At 52.0% G+C, this 25,497-nt stretch overlaps 1 protein-coding gene across 4 annotated transcripts in view; it reads left to right on the top strand.

Annotated features, from left to right (window-relative positions):
* Nucleotides 1-24,829, top strand: part of Crhr2 (corticotropin releasing hormone receptor 2) — a 48,162-nt gene extending 23,333 nt beyond the window's left edge. For 2 of the 4 annotated variants that reach the window (XM_046426080.2, XM_046426082.2), the window contains 10 exons: nt 7,029-7,114; nt 8,594-8,700; nt 9,060-9,177; nt 10,936-11,089; nt 11,741-11,801; nt 14,348-14,420; nt 20,749-20,834; nt 21,046-21,181; nt 21,497-21,538; nt 23,288-24,829. In XM_046426080.2, coding sequence (XP_046282036.1) covers nt 7,029-7,114; nt 8,594-8,700; nt 9,060-9,177; nt 10,936-11,089; nt 11,741-11,801; nt 14,348-14,420; nt 20,749-20,834; nt 21,046-21,181; nt 21,497-21,538; nt 23,288-23,428 — 1,004 coding nt within the window. In that variant the 3' untranslated portion in view covers nt 23,429-24,829. Of the gene's footprint in view, nt 1-7,028; nt 7,115-8,590; nt 8,701-9,059; nt 9,178-10,935; nt 11,090-11,740; nt 11,802-14,347; nt 14,421-20,748; nt 20,835-21,045; nt 21,182-21,496; nt 21,539-23,287 lie in introns of all 4 variants that reach the window. The other 2 variants (XM_046426079.2, XM_046426081.2) reach the window with 1 other exon arrangement.
* The last annotated feature ends 668 nt before the right edge of the window (nt 24,830-25,497 follow it).

The raw sequence follows: 25,497 nt of genomic DNA, 5'->3' as shown, positions 1-25,497 counted from the left end.
CCTCCATTTCCCTCTCTGCTCTATCCCTCATTCTATCTGCTCTGCCCTGGAACCTTCTTTTGCCTGTGCCTATGGTCTTTGTGACTGCAAAGAAGGGTCCTGCTGCCTCCTTCCGGGACAAAGCCCACTTTCCTTGGCAGAACTTCCAGGTGCAGGCTTGGCCTCCTTGACCTAAGGCTCCTACCATTCCCTCCTGGGAACCCCTCGTCCCGTCTGTAATGAGGCATCTACTGGACAGGGAAGGAGAGCGCACTCCACCTAACCTAACCTCTGGGGAGTACTTTGCAGAACCCCATTCTAGAGACATGCCAAAGCACTGGTGTGTCCTGCTACATCAAGAATGGCTGCAACAGTGCAGACATGGAAAGGAGGGGTGGTGTGGCCTTCTGTCACCTCTGAGAGCCCCTACAACTCTGTGGCCTCTGAGTATTGTCTTGGGAGGTGGCCATCTCTCTGTCTAGACTGAAAGGATCTCATCCCCAAAGGGCTCTGGAGACAGCCTCTCCGCTCTTCTAGGGGCTGCTTCCAGTGTTGAGGGAAGAGCATAGGCTATTGCCAGCCAGAGTCTTCTACAGTATCTCACAGGAGCTGTGGGCTGGAAGAAGATTCTAATGCCGGTCATGCTGCTGCCTGCTTGTCACCCATAGGAAGGATTTTCACCTTCTGTGGGCCTTGGTTTCTCTGTCCGAGGTGAGGCAGAGGTGGAGTTTGATGACATTTCTTGGTTTAGGGAAACCTCTGTCTTAGGGATCCCCTGTTCACCTTCACCTCCCTTCCCAGGAGAGAAGCTCATTGAAGGAGGTGCCTACCCCATGCTCTAGCCTCTGCTGTGCTGGGCTCCTTCCTTCCAGCCATCCCTAGCAGTGAGCTTGGCTCCACCCACCCTCTGGCCTCTTTCTTGGACCCAACTGGGTCTTTATTAAATTGCTCAGTGCCTTTGTGACTCAGCTTCCCCTCTGTCCCCTGTAAGTGTGGACTGTAATACCCACTGTACCCACTCAAGGATGGCATCATGAATGAAAAGCCCAGTGAAAATAGAGAGCTGGGCATTCTAGAAGCCCCAAGTGGGCCATCAAAGCCCAGAGAACAGTGTCCAAATAATATGAAAGAAATGTCATAAAAATGTCCGAACCATAGATGTCCTAGGCAGATGAGAGGCCTTTCCCACTTAGAGTCTGGGTTTGGCAATGGTAGATTCTCAGTCTCTCTCTCAACATAGCACCCCTCCTAGGTCAGACTGGGTCTAAGATTGGATGAGCGTCACCAGCTGCCTGTTCCAATGTGCTAGGATTGGATCAAGACAGAGTGTGCAAGGTAGACCCCCGAGCCAGCTAACCGTAGTCAGCCTGTGGTAGTGTGAGGGCTGTGCAGGAATGTCAACTCAGGGAGATACAACTTGTTTGTGAAGCTCAGGGGAATGTGATATTGGCACCATGACATTGCCCCTGACCCTCCACCCCACCAAACTCTGGCCACACTTCCTCAGTGGTCTCTTAAGTTGGGGTGAAAAGCAATTAGTCATGCCCCAGAGCATCATTGCCCAGTCCAGGCAGTGGTAGCCAGGCTGGGAGCAGATATTAGCAGGGAAATCTTTCCCACCAAAGTTAAGAAAAGTGACTCAAAGTCAAGATCAAGCCAGACAAGGAGATGGCGGGATCTGGAACCTTCCAACTCCAGACAGTAATGGGACTGAGCGTGGGCTATCTGGATCCTAAAGCATTTTCTTCTGATGATATGGATACTGTGTGGCCAAGACCCTGCAAAGGCGGCACAGTAGCTGCACGTGCTAAAACAGTGCAGCAGGAAGAGTTTCCTCCCTCCAGAAATACTGACTCCAGGATGATGCAGGAGGAAGTGTGTCCCAGGGGAGAGAGCTCTTGTTCTGTCTCTTCATTGTTAGGTGTTCCCATATGTCACTTTCTTTCCCTCTTTGGGCCCCATCAGACCAAATGAGGGAGAAATTGCTTTCCCCCTCTTAAATTCCCAAGGAGATGCCCACTGACTTAGTTTCCAGTGTGCTTTCCTTGGAACAGGCAAGGTATCCATGCCCAAAATCTGGAGGATGCTGCCCACAAGTTTTGTATTTAAGACTAACACCCCCTCCCCAACATGGATTTATATCTCAGTGACTGGAGTTCTGGCAGTGAGGTTGGCCTATCCTCTAGGGGCATGTGGGAGACCTAGATGCCTCCTGAGATATGTGTGGCGGCTTTGTCTTCACCATGCAATTTGGTGGAGCCTGGGCACCCAAGATGGTAGATTATCCTCTTGGCCTTCCTTGATCCTCTCGCCCTCATTGAATTCCCTAGTAACCTTGGCAACAGTATCAGCCATGATCCATCCTGAGGACCCTGCATGATCAGCTGTTTACTGCTTAAGGACCAGATAGGCTGGAGAGGTAGTTCAGTGGTAGAGCACTTGCCTAGCATGCATGAGGCCTTGAGTTCCATCCCCAGGAAAAAAGGAAGGAAGGAAGGAGGGAGGGAGGGAGGGGGAGAAAGAGAATATGGAAGGAAGGAAGGAAGGAAGGAAGGAAGGGGCCACCCAAGCCTTCCTCTTAAGGGATCTTGACCTTGTGCAGAAAAAGGTAAAGTCTTGCTCCAGGGAGACTCTGGGATAGATGGGGAAACATGACTTTTTTTACAGGACCATCAAGAAAACAGCTGCAGCTCAGTGTGAGCCAGGCAGAAGTGAGCAGCTGGACCCTCAGGAGGGCTAGAGCAGTCTTGGAAACCACCTGGAGGAACTGGGGCTGCTCTGGGCAGGGTGCAGTAGAGTTTTGCTGTCCGTGGTGCTGAAAGTTCTGGGCCTCTGTGCTGATCTCGTTCTTTCAGTAAATATTGCTTCTGGCCCTCCCCACCTCTCTGCCATCACTTTCTCTCTCTCTATCTCCCTTCTTGCCATTTTCTTTCCATTAGCCAAGGACCATACTGCTTTCCCCACAGTTTCCTTTGATCTTTCCTCCCTACCTCCCCTGTCTTTGCACTGTTTCCACTGTAACTACCACCAAAACTGTTTCATCCCAGCCCCTGTCTTCCATGGTCCCTGTCTCAGAGATAGAGGCGCCAATCTAGGGGGCACTTGAGAGTAATGTAGGCATGTTTGGAGTTGCCATGGCTTGGTGGTTCATTGACATTCAGTAAATTGGGAAGCCTCACACAACCAAAAACTTGACTCACCTGAGATGCTAATAGCATCATTGGGAACCAATTTACTTACTTTTCCTGAGACGGGAAACAGAGGCCAAGAGAGATATGACTTAGCCATGGTCATCTAGCCAGCCAGGGTTAACACTGTGTCTAGATTATAACCCCCATCTCCTAGCCAGGCCTTTGGACTATCCTTGATGAGTCACTGAACCAAGAACTACTATCAAAGTGTTAACAACTGACAGGGGGGAGAACCTGTTGCTTCAGGGACTTTTAACAGGTCAGGGCCACTCTGGGGATAGGGACAGGCTACCTAAACTACAGAGCCTTGAACCACAGAGCCCTGCTGTGGAAGACCCCGCCTGCACCATTCAGAACCTAATGCCCCTGGCAGGCCACATAGCACACCATCAGCATTGATCCTCAGCAGGGGCACCTGTGTTGTTATGGTAACGAGTACCCACCTCTTCTCCAGCCCCGTGGTTCTGGCGTTGCCACCTGCCCTCAGTCTTTCCATGGCCATCCTCCTGTGGTTCCTGAGGGGGGGGGCTCTTCCCCTCTTTTATCCAAAGCTGTGCCTGAGGGCTCGGTGCCCTCATTAGCTGCAGCGGACACCTCTATCTTCCGGTCTTCTGGATCCCAGTGTCTGTAGCCAGAACCTCAGCCCCAGACAGGGCTGGGCCCCTAGAGGGAAGTCCCTCCCATCCCACATGCCACATCTCAGACCCTGCTTTTCAAGATTCACCCAATCCAAACCAGTTCAATTCAACCCACAGGGACTCAATGGCTTGTTGCTGAGAAAGGGGGGACCCAATGACTCCAATATGAGGGATCCAATGACTTCAGTATGGTCTCTGCCTATTTGTCTGTCCCTAGGGATCTCAAGTCTGGGAGCAAAGAAAAGGATTAGGTCCAAAGAGACACAGTCCATAGAATTACGACAATCTATCTGAAGTAGATTTTTGCTTTTCATACTATGGATTGTGGGACAATAGTGGACTGTGAAATCAATTTAGTGGGTCATGACCAGCATTTGTATATGAAATGAACAGAATACATTAGAACAGAATAGAAAGAAAAACATTGTAGCGGTTTCCAAGATACATTTCACTCTGTGAAACTGGATTTCAGGCAAGTGTGTGAGTCTGTGTGTATGTGTGTGTTGGATCATGATACAAAAATGTGTTATTGTGGCTCAAGAACGATGAAGTGTGAAGGCCTATGTTCCAAGAGGTAGGAATATATAGAAGGTACTTAGAGGAAAAAAAGAAAAGATTGCTTTAGACCTGGGGTTTTGGGGAAGGATCCATGGAGGACGTGGCACTTGAGCTGGGGTTCAAGAGAGAGGAGTTTGCTGTGAGTAGTGAGTGGGACTCAGGAGGGTGTTTAAGGCTGGGCCAGCACAGAGCGGGGTTGTGCCAGGCCTGTTAGCACAGCGTCAACTGCAAGGGAGACTGGGAGACGTGGGCCTGGGTGTTGAGGGCCTTGAGTATCATGTCAAGAAGGTTGGACTTTATTCTTAAAGCAGTAAAGAGCTATTTGTGGCTTTTAAGCAGGAATCAGCATGGTTGAGGGGTCAGGACAAGCAGCAGGGAGGCAAGAAAAGACTGTCCAGGCAAAAGGACTGGAGAAAGTGCTGAGAGAGGGACAGGAGGAGGTGGATTGCAGAGCAAGGAAAGGAAGGGACAGAATCCATGGCACTCAGGGGCCTCGAGGCATTGTTGGGAGGACAGAAAAGCCTTCCCTTTGCAGCCTCTCCATCCTGACCCCACTCCCTTCCACAAGCCCACTCCTAGTCAGTGTCCCCACGAGATGTCATGCTTGGGAAACAGATATTCTGAAACCCTGACTTCAGAGATCCCCCACACTTCTCAGAGAGACCAGATTCACACCTGGACAACTCTGACTGGTCACAAGACAAGGGCTGGAGTGTGGGGCTGGGGTGAACAGGACTGAGGGTGCTCAGGAGAGAGAAATCAAGGGGATGGGAGTAATCAGGGAGGCCTTCCTGAAGGAAGGGACCTCTCCCTGAACTTCAGGAAAACTGGATACCTATGAGCACTTTCCAAGAAGATCGTTGTTTCTGCCCTTTCAGCTCTCACCCAAATTAGGGTCTGTTTCATCTCACCCCTCATGCACCTCACAGAGACTCTAAACCCCCATCAGAAAGACAGTGTGCATCTTACAAAGGATCTGCCCTTATTCTCATCTGCCAGGATACCTTTATTCTTTCCTTCAGTGACGTCACTGGCTCACATGTGGAGACAGTCCCCCCACCTCCCGCCCACTTCAGAATCACAATGTGGAATGAATGTTTGTGAGAAAGATGTGCATCAGAGGTCCAAGACCACCTGGGAGCCAGTTGCCAGGGACAAGGGTGAGGGACAGGTCTCCTCTCCTCAAGGGTCAGGATAAGACCTGGACAATCCCCTGACTGACTCCTTCAACCAGCCAGAGACGGGCCTCACGCTGACAGGCCCCAGAGGCAGGACTAGGCTGGCCATAACCCTGAGTTTGAAAAATCAGAGCTCAGAGCACCAAATTAAAGAATAATTAAGCTAATAGAATCTCCCCGTTGTTTTTGCTCTCTGGCAAGTGCTCCTTAATAATTCCATTGCTTTTAACTCACTGTCGGCCCAACGGAAGTGGGTTTTTAAGTAACTTAATTATTTCAGAACTTGCTGCTTCCAAATACAATCTAAGGTTCCCCCTCCAGCCCTGTGACTTGGTGCTCTGTGAGCTATTTATTTTCATTAGCTTTGTATTGTATATCGAACATAAGCCAAAAAGAAAAAATACACAAAAAAACTGCCCATTAGCCAGAGCAGAACCCTGGTACATATCACCCCCAAACGATGCACTGTTCAGAATTGCAGTCAAGTGGGGGCGGCGAGGCAGCTCATGGTGTAATGCAGAGCGGAGGCAGACAAAGGGCTCTGGGGGTCCTCTGGAGTGGGGAGGAGGCCCTCCTGGTTGGAAGTTAAGGGCACGATGTCCCCAGGGGGTGGCTCAGGCATTAAACCTCCACCCACAGTAGTCAGAGCTAGGACCGAGAGAAGGGCAGGTACCAGCAGCTTTCCTCCTTTGTGCCTTCCCCTTTAATCCAAGTGCACTTTTCTACGTTGGACGTTAGACGTTGCTGCCTTTTCATGAACCATATTCCAACTTTAAGGAGGATGCTGGATCCCGAACACTTGGAGACATGGCACGGTGCTCTCCCAGGCAGCGGCAGCTCAGGGGCAGGAACACAGCCCAAATCTCCCTCAGGCCTGTTCACCTTGACTTAGAAGCCCAAAGGTCATGAATGCAAAGCCCAGAGGCAGACCTGGGTTGCACTTCTTTTTTCAGTGTCCTTGGCCAGCAGCTTCATCTCTTTGTGCTTCGGTTTCCAGCTTCCTCCCTATGAATGGGTGGATTCTGTGTTAGTACCTACTTCATAGGGTATCCCTATTGTCCTACCCTGTCTCAGTAACACTGTGGTGGGAGTCATGAGGATCGAATGGACAAGCATCTCTGAAGCGTTTAGAAGAAGAACTGGCACCTGGAAACATACGCTATGCCCTTGGTAGCTGGTGCTAAAATGCAAATACTCACACTGGGGAAAAGAACTATGGAACTCATAAATACAAAGTGACCAAGGGAAGGGTGGCCATTATTTATTCTGCTAAAGGCATCAAACCTTTAGACACAAACCCAGTGCTCACAATTGGGTGCAATTTACACGTAAATGACTTTTACTTAGATTTTCAGAGGTGCCTTATATTTCTGGACCCAGGGAAACTAAAGAAGGTGGACTTTATCCTGCAGGCACCAGGCAGCCAGGGAGGGTTCTTGAGGCGTGGAAGTGACCCGACTCTTGGTGACTGAAATCTTTTGTAGGGAATGCCTACCGAGAATGCTTAGACAACGGGACGTGGGCCTCAAAGATCAACTATTCACAGTGCGAACCCATTTTGGATGACAAGGTAAGTATACCCCCCACAACTGCCATGACCCTGGTCCTCCTATAGGTATTAGGACTAGGGTTGAGCACAGAGGATCCCAAGGGTGACAGAACCAGTTCTGTGTCACCCAACCATTCATTTGTGTGCCTCATGCCCGTATCCCTATTGTCTTACCCTGTCTCAGTGACACTGTGGTAGGAGTCAGGAAGGGGGACAAGGGGTCCCATCTCCAGGAGAGCTTGGGCCAAGGCAGCATGGGACACAAAAAGGAAATGACCACATGACCAGTGCTCCCCAACATCTAATAGGCTGTGACTGCACACCCTCCTCCTCCCCTGAGCCCCGGTTTCCTCATCTGGCATTCTGATTTTGTGACTCCATGTGAAAACCAGTGTAGCCTCCCACAAGGCCCATCCCCCAGGAAGCTGGGTCCTTTATGCTGGGACCTCTCCTGCTCTGCTCCACTATCACTCTAGAGAGAGTTGTTTTTTGTTGTTGTTGTTGTTGTTGTTTTTGCTGTGGTCACTATAGTGCTGGCCATCGATCCCAGGCCCCCCACGTGACAGACAAGCACTTTATCACTGAGCCACACCCCCAGCAAGCTGTGCCTCTCTCCTGATCCCAGCGCCATCCTCTCCTCTCTCACCCAACACAGTCCTCAGTGGGGGGGGGGGGAATTTTTGCCCCAAATGAAGTCCCACTCCAGAGGAAAAAGCATTTGCCTCCCCTGAGGAAGTGAGGCCACAGAGGGGCAGGCAGGGGGTCATAAGGTTTGGATAGAAAGAAGCTCCGGCCAGCTCTCTGTCCTCATTTCTTCATTCTTAGAGGCCAAAAGTCAGTGGTGACTGGAAGTGGGGGTGCGGTGGGGCCTTGACTCACCCTGGCTGGAGGGAGTCCACTGGCTTTGTTTAGAATTGCCAGTACCTGACGATAACAACAAACTGACTGACGGACAGTTTGAATGTCTAATGCTCCGTTGATGCTGGACTCCCTCTCTGCTATACCCAGGGAAAACCCATCCCCAGGCATCTATCTCCAGGCTTCCCATAGGTCGCTGCTTCTGAGGTAGGAAGGCAGGTTGACACTAATGCACAGATGTCAGAACTGAGGCCCAGACATGAACTAGCTCACCCTCAGGTGCTCAGCCATCTGGGGGCTCAGCAGAGATTCAACTCAGATGTGGCATTATAGAGCCACATCTGGCTCTTCTTTCTGAATCTGTATATATGTTTCTGGGATATCTCAGAATAGACCATATCCAAATGTGCCCCCCCTAAAAAAAATGCATGTTGGGAGGCCTGGCCACAGCCAATTATAACAAGAGCCACCAAGACCAACAGGAGTGAGCTCGTGGAGACTGAGGCATGGTGGTGACACTTGGAGCGTCTGCTGCCCCCAAGGTCAAGACACACAGGGATGGGCATGGCTGGAGTACCCAGGCCCACCCCCACATGTTCATGGCCCCCGTCTCCCGTGTCTGTCTGTCTGTCTGTCCAGCAGAGGAAATATGACCTGCACTACCGCATAGCTCTCGTTGTCAACTACCTGGGCCACTGTGTCTCTGTGGCAGCCCTGGTGGCCGCCTTCCTGCTTTTCCTGGCTCTGAGGTAAGTCTGCCTCCCAACCTGCCTTCTCTTCCTCTTCATCTCTCCTGGACATCTCACCTCTGCTCTGAGCACCTTAGAGCCAGTTGACAGAGGAGGGATGGGCCTGGTGCTGGGCACTGACCATCAGCAGGCCTGTGGGATGCCAAGCAGGCCCAACCAGGGCCTCCATGGTGGGAATTGGCTCCTGGGGTAGCCCTATCCCCACTTCAGGCTTGGTCTCTACCTGGCCTTAGGGTGACTTCAGTCTCAGCTGACCCTTGAGCCCCACTGAACCCTGGTCCCAGCCCCATCTGAGCTCTGACCCCAGGTGGACTGACCCCAGCTGACGCTGGCTGACCCCTGCCCGGGGCCTCTCACAGGAGCATCCGCTGCCTGCGGAACGTGATTCACTGGAACCTCATCACCACCTTCATCCTGCGAAACGTCATGTGGTTCCTGCTACAGCTCATCGACCACGAAGTGCATGAAAGCAATGAGGTCACTGCCCGGGGAGACCCGGGGCTGGGCTGGGGGTCTGGCTCTGGGGGATATCCATTCTCTGCTCGATACTCAGGTGCAAAACTAAACGTGAGCTCACTTCCACCCCAGTCACTGTCCCCCCAGGACCAGGGAGGCAGGGGCCAGGGCTGCCAGGCCAGGGTCTTAGGAGCTGCATAAGCCTGACTGGTTTATTCCATTCCCGTCTCCATCTTGTGAATTCGGGTGCCTTAGAGAAAAAGAGAATAGAACTAACCTCTGTTGAACTCTCTCTCAATGAATCCCAATGAGAGACGGCTAGGGGTCATTTCCTCCTTGACACAGATGTGGAAACTGAGACCAGAGAGGTTCAGTGACTCTCTCAGGTCAGTGCTGTAATGATGCCTCCACATCATGGGCTTCCCTTGTGTTAAGTGTCCACCCTGGATTTGTGTCAACTGTGTCCAGGTCATTATAAAACTGTAGACTAGACTGGGGCCAATACAGCTCCTCAGCACACCCATGAGAGAAAAGGCATGAGGCTTCTCCACACTTTTTCCTCAGAGGGCCTGAATCTCAGCAGACACTAATCCGGTTTGACCCTTAACTTGACCTTACCCTGAGTCAAGTTCAAACAAATTTAATCAGATGCCTTTAGTACCAGTGAGACATCCTTCACTTACAGAAAAGGCCAGGGTCGGAGTAGGGAATTTTTACCCTCCCACCTAGAAAGCAGGACTTTCTACAATGAAGGAGACAGACACTACATGGGCCAAAGATCAGGGCTGAGACCACGGGGCAAAGCAGCAGAGCAGCTAGCTGCTCAGCACAGGAGGGTTATCCAGGAGCCAGGGGTGTCAGAGCCAAACAGGGAGGAGCTGAGTGCTCCCTTGACCCAGGGCTGGCTCACACCCCAGCCTGCTGTCCCCACCATTCTCCATGTCCCAACCTTGGCTCTGAGTTGCCCTGGGGTTGAGTCAACAAGAAAGAGGACCAAGTCAGGGCTTCCAGGCTTGGAGGTCTGTGGCCTAGACCTTGGCTCTGTTTGGTCTACTCTGTGGCTCTAGGCACAGCAAAGTGCTGGGGGTGGGGGTCACCTTGCTCAGAAGGACAGGTACAAATCCACTTCTGCCAAGGAGGCAAATCAAAACAACAGCCACACTCACAACCACAACACTCCTCCTTGGTGCCTGTCTGTGCCACCCTTCACTTCCTCTTACCATCCCTTAAGGCAGTGTCAGTTACAGCTCAGGGAGGCACAGCGACTTGCCCCCTCCAGAGCCAGTGCTGATGGTTCCAAGTCCAGAAGTTCCCAAGCCACAGGCTCTGCAGAAACCCTCCTAGGCTGCAGCTCCTCCCCACACTCCCTTGACTCTTCTCTCACTGGTTTTCTTTTTTTTTTTTTCCAAATGAAATTTCATATCCCATTCCTCGAGAGCCAGCCTGACTTGCTGTGAATTGAAGGTGACCTGGAACGTGACGGTGAAAACACAGCACAGTTCAGTTCCAGCCTTCCAGCTCCCCTCTTCCTTATTAAGAAGAGACATTGAGAGGAGTGGGGAGATGTTAAACCCATAGGCACCAGGGAGAATGGCCCCTCAGTCTCAGGGGGAGGGTGAAAGAGTTGGGGAAGTGCTAACTTTTTTGGAGTGAGATTCAGTGGGGTTTGATGCCACATCCATCCACCCACTTTGGGCGGCCCACACCTCGCTGTCCTTCCTGGGCAGGTCAGCCCTGCTGGGCCCCAGGAGTCCCTGACAACCCCTGCCCCATGCACAGGTCTGGTGCCGCTGTATAACCACCATCTTCAACTACTTTGTGGTCACCAACTTCTTCTGGATGTTTGTAGAAGGCTGCTACCTCCACACCGCCATTGTCATGACCTACTCCACTGAGCGTCTGCGCAAATGGCTCTTCCTCTTCATCGGATGGTGTGAGGCTCCCAGGAGTGGCAGGGCCCCATGGGGGAGGGGGCACTGCTGAAAAGGTCCTCTCCCCTCACCCTGGTCCAGTGGTACAGAGGAAAAAGCCAGGAGTCCCTCCAAAAGATGGTCCACACCTGGCCCTGCTCCCTTGTCCAGAGTGACCAGTCCAAAGACTCTTGTCTCTGGCTTCAGAAAAGAAACTGGCCAGGTCCAGTAGCACTCACCTATAATCCGGGCCACTCAGAATGCTGAGGCAGGAGGATCTCAAGTTCAAGGCCAACCTTAGCAACTTAGTGAGCCCCTCAGCAACTTAGCAAGATCCTGTCTCAAAAAAAAAAAAAAAAAGGACTATGGGCATCTCAGTCCAATAAAGTGACCCAGGGTTTAATTTCCAGTTCCAAGAAAAAAAGGAAAAGAGAGAGAGAAACTAGATGGTTATACCTTCCTGTCACAAAATCTCCAAAAGCACATCATTCCCTGCTTGAAGAAGAGAGAAGGTGGGGTAATCCAGGAATGGGGCATCCCTGGGCCATGGATGGCCTGCAGTTGGGAAAGCAGAAATGTAGTCCCAGAACCCTGTGGTCCCCTACCCTGAATTCTACAAGAGGGTCCCTGTCCATCTATGTGTCCCCTGCAGCACGTGTCTGTCCTTCTTTCAGGCATCCCCTGCCCCATCATCATCGCCTGGGCAGTTGGCAAACTCTACTACGAGAATGAACAGTAAGTAGGATGGGCCGCCATTTGGATTGTGGGTTAGCACAGGTCAGCCTGGGGCTCAGGCCAAGCTGTAGCCATGGCAGGTTTTCCTTCCTGGTGTCCTGAGACTGGAAGAAATATCCTCATTCCCAGGAATGCTTGCATGGTGGGTTTCAAGGCACCTTTGTTGAATTCCATGAGGAGCTGTGGTTCCTTGAAGTGCCCAGTATGTGTGGCTCTTTCAGCCATAGAGATGTCTTCTTCCTCAGAGTTGGATGCAGCAGATCTGGCCAAGAATCTGTGGATGAGACTGAGGTCTCCAGGCTCTCTATCCAAGGCCGCATCAATGAGCATTTGATGGGGTTCCCCCAAGAGCTTACTTTTTTTGTTTTATCTTAAATTGTATTTATTTCACTCTTATTTGTGTGTGTGTGTGTGTGTGTGTGATTTTTTTAATGTTGTTATTTGTGCATTATAGTAGTGGGGTTCACTTTGATGTATTCATATGCCTATAGCATAATTTGGTCCATTTCAATCCCCTCTCTCTCCCCTCTCCCGATCCCGTTCATTTCCTCTACTGTTCTTCCTTCTATTTACTTGTTGTTTTTTCAACTGGTTCATTATAGTTACACATTAAAAACAAAATTCACTGTGATACATTCATTCACATACATAGCATAATTTGGTCAATGTCATTCCACAGTTTCTCGCCCCCCCCCCCACTTTTTAATTCTTTATTTCTCTCTAGCTTCTGCCTATGAGAGAAAACATTTGAACCTGGACTTTTTGAGTCTGGCTTATTTCACTTAGCATGATAGTCTCCAGTTCCATCCGTTACCAGCAAATGACATAATTTCATTCTTATTTATGGCCAAGTAAAACTTCACCATGTATCTATACCACATTTCCTTTATCCATTTGTCTGATAACGGGCACCTAAGCTGGTTCCATAACTTGGCTGTTGTGAGTTGTGCTACTATCAACGTTGTGATGCATGTATTGCTATATAGTATGCTGAATTTTAGTTCTTTTGGATATATACCAAGGAACAGGATAGCTAGGTCACATGTGGTTCCATTGCTGGTCTTTCATGAACTCTCCATACTGCTTTCCAAAATGGTTATACCAGTTTTCAATCCCACCAACAATATGTGAGTGCACCTTTCCTCCACATCCTTATTTACAATTATTGTTATTTGTTTTCTTGATGATTTCCATTCTAACGGGGGTGATATAAAATCCCAGTGTAGTTTGATTTGTATTTCCCTGATTGCTAAGGATGTTAAATATTATTTCATATACTTGTCCATTTTCATTTCTTCTTTGGGGAAATTTCTGTTTAGATCATTTTCCCATTTATTGATAGGGTTTTTTTATGTTTTTTGAGTTCTTTATATATTCCGGATATTAACTCCCTATCAATGTAGCTAGCAAAGATTTTCTTCCATTCCATAGGTGTTCATAAGAGCTTGCTTTTTGACACCACAGTCTCTTCCTAAGTGCAGTGACCTATCCTAGGGTCCTCTCTGCATCAGAGTCTGGTACACTGAGCCATGGCCCAGATAATAGCTCTGCCACAGGCCAGCCAAGGAACAACCAGGAAGTTAGCTGTCAACAGCTGAGAGAGGGGTCCCTGGGGACCATCAATCTCTGTGTGCAGGTCTCTATCGCATTTCAGGGGCTGCAGAGTATTTAGGGGTTGGGGTAAGGATGTGGTGGAATTCCAGGAGCTTAACATTAGGAAAGGCTCATAAAGGTAAAAGGTGCCCAAGACTAGGTCTGACTTGGTAGGATGTGAGCTTCCTGTCAAAGGGGGTGTTCAAAAAGAGACCAGAAATTCAGGCAGCAGGGGAGGTTCCTGTCTGAGGCTGGTGTACACAGGATAACCTCTGAAGTTGTGACAGACATAGTTTCCTAAAGTCAATGGACCCTCCCTGAGGTCCAGTAGTTGCTGGCAGTGCCAGATTGAGACCTGGCCCAGTCCTTCCTCTGGACTCTCAAGCCTCTCCCTGACCAGCATCCCCAGAGAACAAATCAAGCCCTTGGCAGCCAGTGAGGCCAGCCAGGCAGCAGGCTCCTTCCACTGGGTACAGAAGGCTCAGCTCAAAGCCTGAAAGACCCAGCTCGGGCAGGAGGAGGCTCCACCTCCACATCTGTTGCTTTGTGTAGCTGAGTGTCTGGACACAGAGCAGCAGGTTCTGAGCAATGTGGGAACAGGTGGCACCGGGCAGATAGGTCCTAGGCCACTGAGGGGAGCCCAGATCCCCATACCCGTGCTCCTGCATGCCCAGCCCTGTGTCCTGCTGTCTGCAATGGAGTGGGGGACTGAGGAGGAGACTTTCCCTTGGTCTGGCTGGGAAGATCAGACCCATCCCATGGAGGAAAAGACAGCTCTGGGCCAGGTGATCAGTGGGGCTGGCGCTGGGGCTGTCCACAGGCTTTCTAGGAAAGAGCAGCCCTGAAGATGGGGCTCAGGAAGGGTCAAGCTGGAAGATGAGCTGGTTCCAAGTTGGGAGCGGTCCCCCTTGGCCCAGCTCAGCAGACCATCCACTGCCACCCCATGTTTGCAGGTGCTGGTTTGGCAAGGAGCCTGGCGACCTGGTTGACTACATCTACCAGGGCCCCATCATCCTCGTGCTCCTGGTAGGTCCTCAGTGGGAAATGGGATGGGGCTGGGGCCCTGGGAGGACAGCAGAGGATCCACCCAAGCAGAGATGCATGGAAAGATGTCACCTGGGCAGCCCCTGGCAACCCTGTACCTTCTACGCACCACGGCAGTTCCCAGAACCACCCAATTCTCCCTTCTTCAGGCTCTGGGGAGACCTCTGCTCCTCTCTGGACCTGAAGCTCTTTCTCTGGGTGGAGGCAGGGACTGGCTGGTGGAGTTCTAGTACCTTCCCCCCATCTGACTTCCCTTGCCATGTACAATGCTGAGACAGCCAGGTGAGCAGGCAGCTGGGGGCAAGAGTAGGGTGTGCAGCTTCTGTTCAGCCCAGACCTGCATTCCTCTCTGCCCCCAGCCACCCCCTCTGGGGTGCTGCCCACCACCCCAACATGGAGCGGCAGATCCCAAATGCAGCATAATGAGCAATTGTTCCTTGTCCAGCTCCCCGCCCTTTGCCAGTATATTCGCATCTCAGGTATAATTGCCACCACATCTTTAATCCACAACGAGCTTTAATTAAGATAGAGTTTAAGCAGAGGCTGCTGCAGCAAAAAGGACCCATTATATATCATACATTAAAAAAAAACATATAAAAAAGCCCCATAAGAAATTGGCATTTACGTAAGACTTATTTCAGGCTCGGTAATTTCAGGCTCCAGTATGTACTGGCTTCCTTAAAGGGCCACTGCACCCTCTGAGAGAGCACAATCCTCCTCTCGTACACAGCAGGTGCTCAGTGGGGCTTTCTTTTGTCTACCATGGAGACAATTACTGTTTATCTCTATTTCCTTACTCTCCTCCTTGTTATGACTTCCGGGATTCATTGGACCCCTTCTTTGGATTGTCCTTGATGTCTGTCAACTGATGATGACTAGGAAGTTTTCTCACCCACTGCCTGAAATTCCACCATCAGGGCTTCACTCACGTCAGAGGCGGAAGCAAGTCCTTGTTAGAAGTGGGGGGCGGGGATGGTCCTTGGACTCTGAGATGCAGTGATGCCGTGAGTCACTCACCCCTCAGTGTGAATGGAAACCACACAAGATCTGTTCCCTCCCTGCCTGCTGCTGAGGACCCATTGCGCAGAGATAGCGCTTTTGATGAACTGGGACCCAGCCAATAAAGGCTGGTCTGGACCGGGGCCAATGGTAGCTCCCTGCTGTAGGACTATTGGCCAGGTAACAAGGAAACACAAGCAAAGGAAAGTGAGCTGTGTCAAGACCCAGCTCCCTGCCTCCCTGAGCACGCCCCCTTCTGTGGCTTCATGCCCACCTTGCTATTGGACCCAGCTATTTGCACCGATGGGTGCTTCTAGGTTCCAAGCTGAGCACTTCCACAAACTCTGTCTGTACGACCTCCATTCCTCACATCCTTGATGCAAGAGAGAAGTAGGAATTAGGCTCCCCATTTTATAGGCAAAAACACAGAGAGGTGGAATGATTTGCCCAAAGTCTGAACCCTTAGCTGGTAGAGCTATGTGTGGCTGGGGCAGGTCTCTCCTCTTGTCATGCACCTCCTGCCTGCTGTCTCTTTGTTGGAGATATGCCTGGCATTCCTGCCTCTTCACTGGCTACATTTCTGCTGCTAAGACACACTCATTTATTTCTGGATTCTGGGAAGTGAATTGGGTGGTTGATTTGCAGGAAGCCTGACTCTGGCTGGTTGTTGTCATGGGAAAGGGATGTGGCATTCATCAGGTCAGCCCAGGGCATAAAGCCTTCCATGAGTATTCCACGCATGCTGACTCTCAAGACAGTGGCTTATCCTGGCTGGACAGATGAGGAAGCAGAAGCTCAGAGAGGTTAAGCAACTTGCCTAAGGACACATAAATGCAAATTGGAACAGTGTTCATTCAATGGAGGTTCCCCCTGGGAAATTAACACCCCACCTCGCATTTCTTTTTTGTTGTTGTTTTGGTACCAGAGATTGAACACAGGGGCACTTAAGTACTGAGCCACATCCCCAGCCCTTTTTCATATTTTATTTACAGACAGGGTCTCACTGAATTGTTTAGTGCCTCACTCTGTTGCTGAGGCTGGCTTTGAATTCATGATCCTCCTGTCTCAGCCTCCAGAGCCATTGGGATTACAGGCATGCGCCATCGTGCCGGGCTAAAACTCCACATTTCCAGGCCATCCTGTTTTCATTCTGAGATATCTCCTATGACACTAGAGAAAGCCTCAAACTAGGTACTGACCCCTGCAAAGTGACCAAGAGTCCAGGCTAGCCTTCTACAGTGTGTGGTACAACTGGTCCGTTCTGGTGATGCCTGGGCTCTGCATGGATGGTGGCTTATGGCTCCTAGCTCAGCTCACTTCCCACCTGCACCCCTGCTGCCCCTGTCCCAAATGCAGACTCCAGGTCCAACCTGCCACTGGCTATCTGTATTTGTAACAAGCACCCGGGTATTTTTGCAGTGTACACCCTGGATCCCAGGCATAGTCAGTTGCTGAGAAGGGAAGTTGATTGTCTGGGATTTCTCCACGGATCAGCCAGGTCCCACCTGCTTAGAAAATTCCAATAGGAAGGCAAAACTCAATGACATCAATGAGGACCAGTCTCCTGAGGCCTATAATACTGACGGGGAACTAGACTAATGAGGCATTCCAAGTTCCATCCTGAGGGACTCCCTGCAATCATTCACCAGGCTCTGCAGAGCCACAGGGGGCAGACAGGTGTGTTCCTGGTGAATGCCTGAAACAGGGAGCTGTGAGCTTGGCAGCATGAGCAGGGAGGCCTGAGAGGTGGTACAGAGCCACAGGAAGTCAGGAGACCAGGACGGAATCAAGCAGAGGACTTGCCCAAGCCCTGGGCCCTCCTCTCCTGACCTGGGTTTAAAGACAGCAGGAATTGAGCCTGAAACCACATAAGGACAGATGAGCCAAGGCACCGGGTCTATGTGTCTCTCTGCCTCCTTCCTCCCTCTTTGCCTTCCTCCCTCCCTGCCTCTGCACACAGAGGTTTAGAACAAAGAGGGCTTCCTGCAAGCATGGCGACTTGATAGTGCCTTCACCTTCCAGCAGTGGCTCAGAGACCAGTAAGCTGGATCTGCCCTTGGTGGTGGTAGGTGGGCAGGAGCACCCCTGGAGGTTGTGATGTGATCCGGAGAGATCTCTTCTTGGTGCCTCAGATCCCCACTTGTAACACAGGCATGCTAGTTCCTGCCACACAGGATCACTGTGAGGACGAGTGGGCTCCAGACACCTACTGCTGCCCTTGGGTCTCTGCCTCAGCTCCTGCCAGCACCTGAGCTAGGGGTTCAAGACCCTGTGCCGATGACCCCCAGGGCCTTCCTGAGCTCGGATCTATAGTGGGGACCTATTAGAAATTCCCTGTCCCGGAGCCTGGCAGTACCAGCGCCTTGTCTCTGGTTCCTTCTGTTTAGCCCTACATTTTCTTGCGGTGACGTAGGTATAAGGAAAAGGCCACCAAAGCCTATTGCCTCTGCTCAAATCCTGACAGCATCCCCTGCTAGTACTGTGGCAGAACTGAATTATTTAGGCTTCTGAACCTCAGTTCGTGCATCTGTGGAGTTAATGATTGTACTTGTCTATAAAAGTTACTCATTGAGGAATAGTCATGCAGCGCTTGGCAGAGTACCTTGAATGGTGTTAGGCCTACATTAGTGAGTGCTAGGCCTCTGCAGGCCTGTCCTGGCTCAGGAGGATAGGGACTAAAATGTCCAGACCCACAATCAGAAGATCACATGGCAGCCTGATGATCAACACCAACTGCTAAGCCCAGCACACACTCTCACTGAGCCTCATGGGAGCACAGGTGGGTCCTCCAGGGATAACAGAGGTGCCAGTCGGGGCTAACCCACCAAGGCAGAGTCAGGATAGATGGCAGTTTGTGCAAAGCAGAGCTCCTCGGGGGAAGCTTCTTCTGGTGGCTGGTCTCACCTGCACCCCTCCGCTGCTGTGGTCCAACACTGCATGTTGGGTAGGAGGTCCTCCGGGGACTCACTGCCAAAGACGGTAGCCATTCCTGTCTGGCTCCCAGGTGATTCCACCTCCCTTCCTGTGCTGGTCTCTTGACCACTGCAGCAGAGCAGCACCTGCAGCCACACTGGCCGCCACTGAGGGTCCTGGCTCTTCCCACCCTGGGCTGCTCTCTCCTGGCCTTGTCTTCCTGGAACGCTCTCCCCGCCTTCACTGGCTAACGCTGCCTTGTCTTCATGTGCCACTTCTCCAGGCTTTTCAGAGCCTTTAGGAAAGATGCAAGTCCTCCCCACCCTCTCCCACCCCCAGCTAGACCACAAGCCCGATGCCACAGGAGCCATGTCTACCTATCTACTTCCTGATATGCCTCTCTCTCCCTGCTGGTGCCCAGCACAGAACCTGGCAGGTGGTGGGTTGGTTCACTGAATTAAATCATGATCAAATCGTACTGGACCCAAGCTAAACAAAGTTAGGGTGCAATTGTTGGTGCTCACTGAAGAGCTAGGATAGTTTTCTTTTGGGGTGGAGGTAGGGCAAGATGGAGTCCAAAAATGGATATCGAGAGAGCTGGGCAGGGGCTGGGGTCAGAAGGCTTCCTAGAGAGGGAAGAAGGCTGATGCAGATATTGCAAAGGGGGAGGCTGAGGAACGAGCTCATGAGGAAAGAAGGACTCAGGCTGCATATACCTGGCTGAGAAGGGTTGGGGCCAGCATCACTGACTGCCTGCCTAGCGTGAGGAGGGGCCAGGTCCTGCCTCCCAGAGGCTCCACACTAGACCCCTGCCCTGCCCTTGCCTCAGTACAAGGAATAGGACCCTGTAGGCAAGAGGTGCTCAGTGACCACTCGTTGACTAAATGACTGGATACACAGACGAATGAACAGATGGATGGACCAGAGTGTATGGATAATTAAGTTAGTGAGTCCAATACTATTTAATGCAAGGAAATGCGATAAAAATGAGAATATATTTTGATTCCAACAGTCTATTCTAGAGAAGTCAGGAAGAATCAAAAAAGAACAACTTCTTTGTATCACATAGGAATGACCCATCTGTTAAGGTGACATATGCCCCATTATCCAAGGGAAGGGGTCAGAAACCCAGGAGCTGGAAGTTAGGTGCTCCTTAAGCAAAAGCAGGCAGCCGGCCATGGGCACCTTCGTGGAAGGCCTCCCCAAGATCCCTTCCCCAGGGCTCACCAGGCCACACATTGATATGAGAACAGCTGGCCAGAACTGAGGGAAGGTCTAGCCCTCCTGTCCCTGAGCCACCCTCCAACTTAGGGGACACTCTGAGTCCCATGGTGTCTTCCCATGACCACCAATGGGATCTGAACCCTAGGGAGATTAGAAGGACCCAGCCCAAGAAGCAATGGATGGTCCTGATGGAGACTCTGCACACACGTGGTGGGTGGGGCTGATATGCATCTCCCTCCGGCCTGGGAGCATTTTCTGAAGGGTCCAAGGTTGGGGCTGCTCACACTTGTTCCTACCTGCTTGCACCTGGAGTCAGACGAAGAGAAACTCGGGGGCACCCGTGTCCCCACATATACAGGCACACTCTGAGACAAACACACACAAGCACACAGCAAACAGACCTATTCACCCACAGCAGAACACACAGAGGGACAGTACACAGCCACAGGGAGCAGCCAACAGGAGACTCACGTGGCAGGAAGCTGACTCAGGAGCCCAATGGGCCAGTTGGAGCCAGAGGTTGGGATAGCTCTGATGCTGAGGGAGGGCTAAAAATGAAGATGAATGAGGCCCTTCCAGAAGCCTCTGAGTCTGCGGGCAGCTCATTCATCTTCCTCACCTGGGGATGCCAAGAAGGCTCTGCAGCTCAGGGTGCAGGGTGGTGACAGATCAGTCCTCCACTGGGCCACAGAGTTATGAATCGCTTCATCCGGCCAGTGCACCCCCGCCCAGGGGGGCTGATAAGACTTCAGGCCAGCCTGGAACAGTGACAGTGCAAGGGACTCAGAGACCCTCAGTCAACAAGTGGGGACCCTGTGGCCAAGAGAGGCAAGGACTGAAGCAGACAGCAAGGCCTGACTGTTGTGGGGTACCTGAGTGGGGCAGGGGCTGGGAGCTTTCTGAAGTGTCTGCAGAAGAGCAGCTGCTGTGCTCTGGCTCACCACCTTTAGATGCTCCTCCCTTGGGGCTGGGGGCAGAGAGCAGGCCCATGAGGCTGCTCCATGTCCTGTCCAGGGAGGAGCAAAGGCTGTGGGACCTGGGCAGGTGCTGGGTGACGGGGGGGTGTGCCTGGGAGGAGGCAGGGGTTCAGCAGGTGCCAGGGGGAGATGGAGCCTCTCAGCTCAGCCCCCACTCAGGGTCCTTTGTTTCTCCCTCTCTGCCATCTTCCTTCCAGATCAATTTTGTATTTTTGTTCAACATTGTCAGAATCCTAATGACAAAATTACGAGCCTCCACCACATCAGAGACAATTCAGTACAGGTATGTGAATACCTGGGTGTCTTGACCCTGGCAGGGGGGAAATGAGGAGGTCATCTGGGCCTTCCTCTGCTCCAGGCAGAGCCCTCTGTGCTCACCCAGGGAGTTGCTCAGTCTCCCAGAAGCAGCACGGGCAGAGCGGCCCCATCTTCTGCCTGAGTGGGGCCCTGCCTGCAGCGCGGACTCAGGACTCTCATCACCCTCTCACCCCCAGGAAGGCGGTGAAGGCCACCCTGGTCCTCCTGCCTCTGCTGGGCATCACCTACATGCTCTTCTTTGTCAATCCTGGTGAGGACGACCTGTCACAGATTGTGTTCATCTACTTCAACTCCTTCCTGCAGTCCTTCCAGGTGGGCACCCCAGCCGCAGGGAGCTCTTCTGACCTGGATGCTCAGAGACATTCCTCTGAGGATTCAGGGTGGCTCCAACCCTGACACCCTGGGACAGGCCACAAAATGTTGAGGAGGCTAGAAACCCAGCTCTAGGCCAGAGAGCACCCCTCACTCAGCCTGGACCTGGTATACTGTAACTGGAGGGCTGCAGCCCCTCCAGCTCTGTCCCCTGGGGTCCTGGGTCGGTGTCCCCCGCCCAACCTGTCCCCCACCCCACCCTCCAGGCAGAGTGCTTCCTCGCCAGGTCCTGACTGCTCCCTCCTTCCTTCCTAGGGTTTCTTCGTATCTGTCTTCTACTGCTTCTTCAATGGAGAGGTACGAAGTGGGACCCTCTGGGTAGCCTGGGCTCTCGGGGTCCTCAGACTCCACTTTGGGGTGTTTTCAGTCAAGCTGCCCAGCCTTTCAGGAAGGTCTAGTCCTTGGCTCTGCTCGGCTCTGCCCTGGAGGAAGGAGGGGAAAGGGACTCCTCCTGTAGGGCCTGCAGCCAGTTTAGAGGGTCAACTATGCAGACCAGAATAGCATGCCAGGGCCCCATGCATGCCCTTGGGGAGCCAGGTGAGTAGGGTGCCCAGGCTGCAGGGTTTCATGGGATACCAATGCCAAAGCAGAGGTGGTGACAGGAAGCTTCCAGAAAGAGGTGAGGCTTCGCTATGCAATCACTACTTTATGGACTCAGATGAAAAGAGACCAGCCCGTAACCTCCACCCTCCACAGAAAAGAACACATGACCTGGGTAGACTCTGGGGGTGCCTGGCAGCAGGTAAAACCTGGCTAGCTAAGGAGACCCAGAATCCAAGTGAGTCACCAGGGAGATGCAAACCCAGGCAGTGGTGGGTGAGGATTTGCAGACACACTCTAAGGCCTGAGAGCGTCCAGATACCCCAGATGGACACAAGCGCCCTCCTGAGGCCACGTGGCCTGCAACTGCAGTGAATGATAGGCACCTATGTAGGCTGTGCCAGTCCATTAAAGATGGGCCTGGATGCAGAGCCCAGCAGTGAAGGCTAGAAACCCAGCTCCAGGCCAGAGACCACTCTGGCCCTGCAGTCTGGAGGGTGGCGGGAAAGGAGCTGCTGAAGCAAGCAACTGACATTTTTGTTTGTTGGTACTAGATTGAACTCAGGAGCACTCTCCCACTGAGTTACAGCCCCATCTTTTTTTTTTTCTTTTCTTTTCTTTTTTTATTTTTTTGAGACAGGGTCTCACTAAATTTCTGAGGCCCGCCTTGAACCTTGAACTGAAGAGTCTCCTGTCTCAGCCTCCTGAATCTCTATGAATCTCTAGGATTACAAGCGTGTGGCAGGATGCCCACGTAATAATGGATATTTATGTATTTATGTAACATTGATTCTGTTCCAGCCACGTGCTGGACTAGAATGCAAGAGATGATCATCTGACAGAATTCTTCCCTTCAGTACAAACAAGAACAGGTCCGACCAGGCTTAAAAATAAATGGAGGTGATGGAGGTGTTCTCTTTCTGTTTCGGGCAGTTTGTGCTGCACAGGGAAGGTGAGGGCTGCAGAGGAGGGGGTGACAGTCCTTCCTAAGGAGGAGGAAGCCAGGGACATGTGCACTAGGGTCACCTCCCAGGCCTGAAGGAATAGAGCCCAGGGGGCTGAAGGGGCTGGTCTACAAAGCCTCTGTTTGCTCTTTTTTTGTTTTTTTAGTTGTAGATGATACAGCACCTTTATTTATTTATTTATTTTTATGTGGTGCTGAGGAGTGAACCCAGTGCCTCACAATGCTAGGCGAGCCCTCTACCACTGAGCCACAGCCTCCTCTTCAGTCGCTGGGGAGCAGGAGTGTGGGGAGCAGGAGTGGGGTGGCAGAGTGTCCAAAGGAAACTGGACACTTCAGAAGGGTAACTTGGAACAAAGGAAGTGGGGGGGGGGGCTGGGCTTCTCCAGGAGAGTGACAGGGGAGCCTCAGAGAGAGCCTGCAGCAAGGAGGCAATGGGGTCAGGGAAGGACCTCGGTTTTGCCCCCCTCTTTAACAGCTCTGTGAGGGGGTGGGGGTAGGGGACAAGGCAGCCTGGTGGGCCACTGAGTCTACCGTCCCTGCAGGTGCGCTCAGCTGTGAGGAAGAGATGGCACCGCTGGCAGGACCATCACTCTCTCCGAGTGCCTGTGGCCCGGGCCATGTCCATCCCCACGTCACCCACAAGGATCAGCTTCCACAGCATCAAGCAGACAGCTGCCGTGTGACCCCTTGTCACCCACCTGTCCATCATCCTCCACCCTCGAGGCAGCTTCCCCACCCTCCTCTGTCTTCTTCCCTGGACCTTCTGGCCGTGCAGGCACTGGTGGCATAGGAGAAGGGAGGGAAGAGGCCAGCCCTCCAGCCGGGCAAGAAAGAGAGGGTGCAGCCACGGAAGAGGCTCCAAGGGACCAGGGCCACTGAAGCCACAAGCCTCCCGCAGGAGGGAGAAGAGGGATCCACCCCCCTGAGAAGAGCGGGTCAGATGTCATTCAACATTTGCCCACTGCCTCCTCTCTTGCTGGATCCGCACTGTAGCTCCATTCACAGATGAAGAAACTGAGGCTCAGAGAAGGCAAGGGTCTGCACCCAAGTCACACCGCTGGTTACCCCACTCATGGTACCAGCTGCTGGTTGATGGGTTGCCTCTGCTCACCGCCTTCCGCCGCCACACTCAGGGGCGCCCTCTGCTGCTGAAGGAGTTAAAGATCAATTCAGTTGGCCCCATCCCAGGGGCTGTCAGCTAGGGAAGCCTCCCCGTGCCCTGCCTCTGTCCATGCTGTCATCTACTCCCTCCCCAGCCGCCCTGCCCCTGGGGCTTCAGGAAGCTTCTGAGCCTGATGTCCCTCCCTGGAGAGACCTTTTCTCATCTCATTGCTGGGGGTGGAGGGGCAGGTGAGAGGGATAGGCAACCAGGGCAGCCATGCGCGTAGGCCAACCAGACACACAGTGGACAGAATGAGGAGCAGGAGTGGGCGGGGCGGGAGGAAAAGAGCAGGGTGGAGAGAGTCAAAACCAAAGTTGTGTCTTTGGTGGTTGGAACTAATCCCCCAGCCCCTTCTCAGACTGGGCTTCAGCCTCCCCCGATACAACATCTCTACTCTCTGAGAAATAAACCGTGACTCTGTGAAAATGGCCTCCTTCAGGTCAAGTGAGAAGGCATGGGAGAGGTGGTGTGGTCAAGGATGGGGGCTGAGTCTGCAGGGCACAGCCATGCCCACCCTCAGTAGTGGAGATGCTGGCCCTAACCCAGGTAGTCCTGCCTGTCTGACCTGTGGTAGGAGTCGTGTCTTCATGGTCAAAGTGCTTACAGATCCAATCCTTCCCTGTCACTCTCCCAGGCTGACATCTGTCCCCAGCCCCAATTCAGAAAGAGGAGGCACACAACTTGGCCACCACAGCAGGGCCAGTCCAAGGGCAAGGGTTCTGGAATCCACAGGGAAGGGTAGCCACGGCCCCTCAGACCCCATGAGTGACAGCCCACAGGGCAGTTTCCAGGTTGGCCTCCATCCCTGGGCCACTCTGGGAGGTGGTAGACATCAAGGAGAGGGAAAAGTTGCCGAGTTATTGGTATGAAAGGGCTTTCTCTCTAGGTACCCCCACAAAAATAAATTTTGAAAAAATATGTATCCCGTCTTGTACATTCTTCATTTGGCATTTAGTAAGTTTTCAAACATCCAAAGGATGTGATTTCTGGCATCTGGTAAATATTTACATTTTAAAATCAAACCACCACAACACTTTATAATACAATAAATGGAACCTAACAACACAGTGACTTAACACCCATCTATCGTTAACTCTAACTTTAACTCATCTGTCATCGAAAAAGAAAGTTGAACCAGCTCTTCATTAACAAGTGGAAATTGGTTGGCTGCAGTGGGACAGATGGCTGGGGACAGATGTCAGCCTGAGAGAGTGACACACCTGCAATCCTGGCCACTCATTGACTAAGGGAGATAGGTCACAAAGGGCTGGGAGGGTAGCCCAGTGACAGAGTATTTACCCAGGGCATGTGAGACCCTGGGTTCAATCCCCAGTGTCGCAAAAAAAAATAAAAAATTACACTATTTCCTTTCTCCCCCCCCGCCCCGTTTATTTTTAAAATTTTTTTGTGGTTGTAGATGAACAGCATGCCTTTATTTTGTTTATTTATATGTGGTGCTGAGGATTGAACTCGGTGCTGCACATGTGCTAGGCAAGCACTCTGCCACTGAGCCACAGCCCCACCCTCCCTGATTTATTTAATATTTATTTTTATGTGGTGCTGAGGTTCAAACCCAGTGCCTCACATATG

Source organism: Marmota monax, unplaced genomic scaffold (genome assembly GCF_021218885.2).
Source record: "Marmota monax isolate L192 unplaced genomic scaffold, Marmota_monax_Labrador192_F-V1.1 WCK01_AAM20220418_F8-fsc00133, whole genome shotgun sequence".
Lineage (NCBI taxonomy): Eukaryota > Metazoa > Chordata > Mammalia > Rodentia > Sciuridae > Marmota > Marmota monax.
This window is presented reverse-complemented; position numbering and strand designations above follow the sequence as displayed.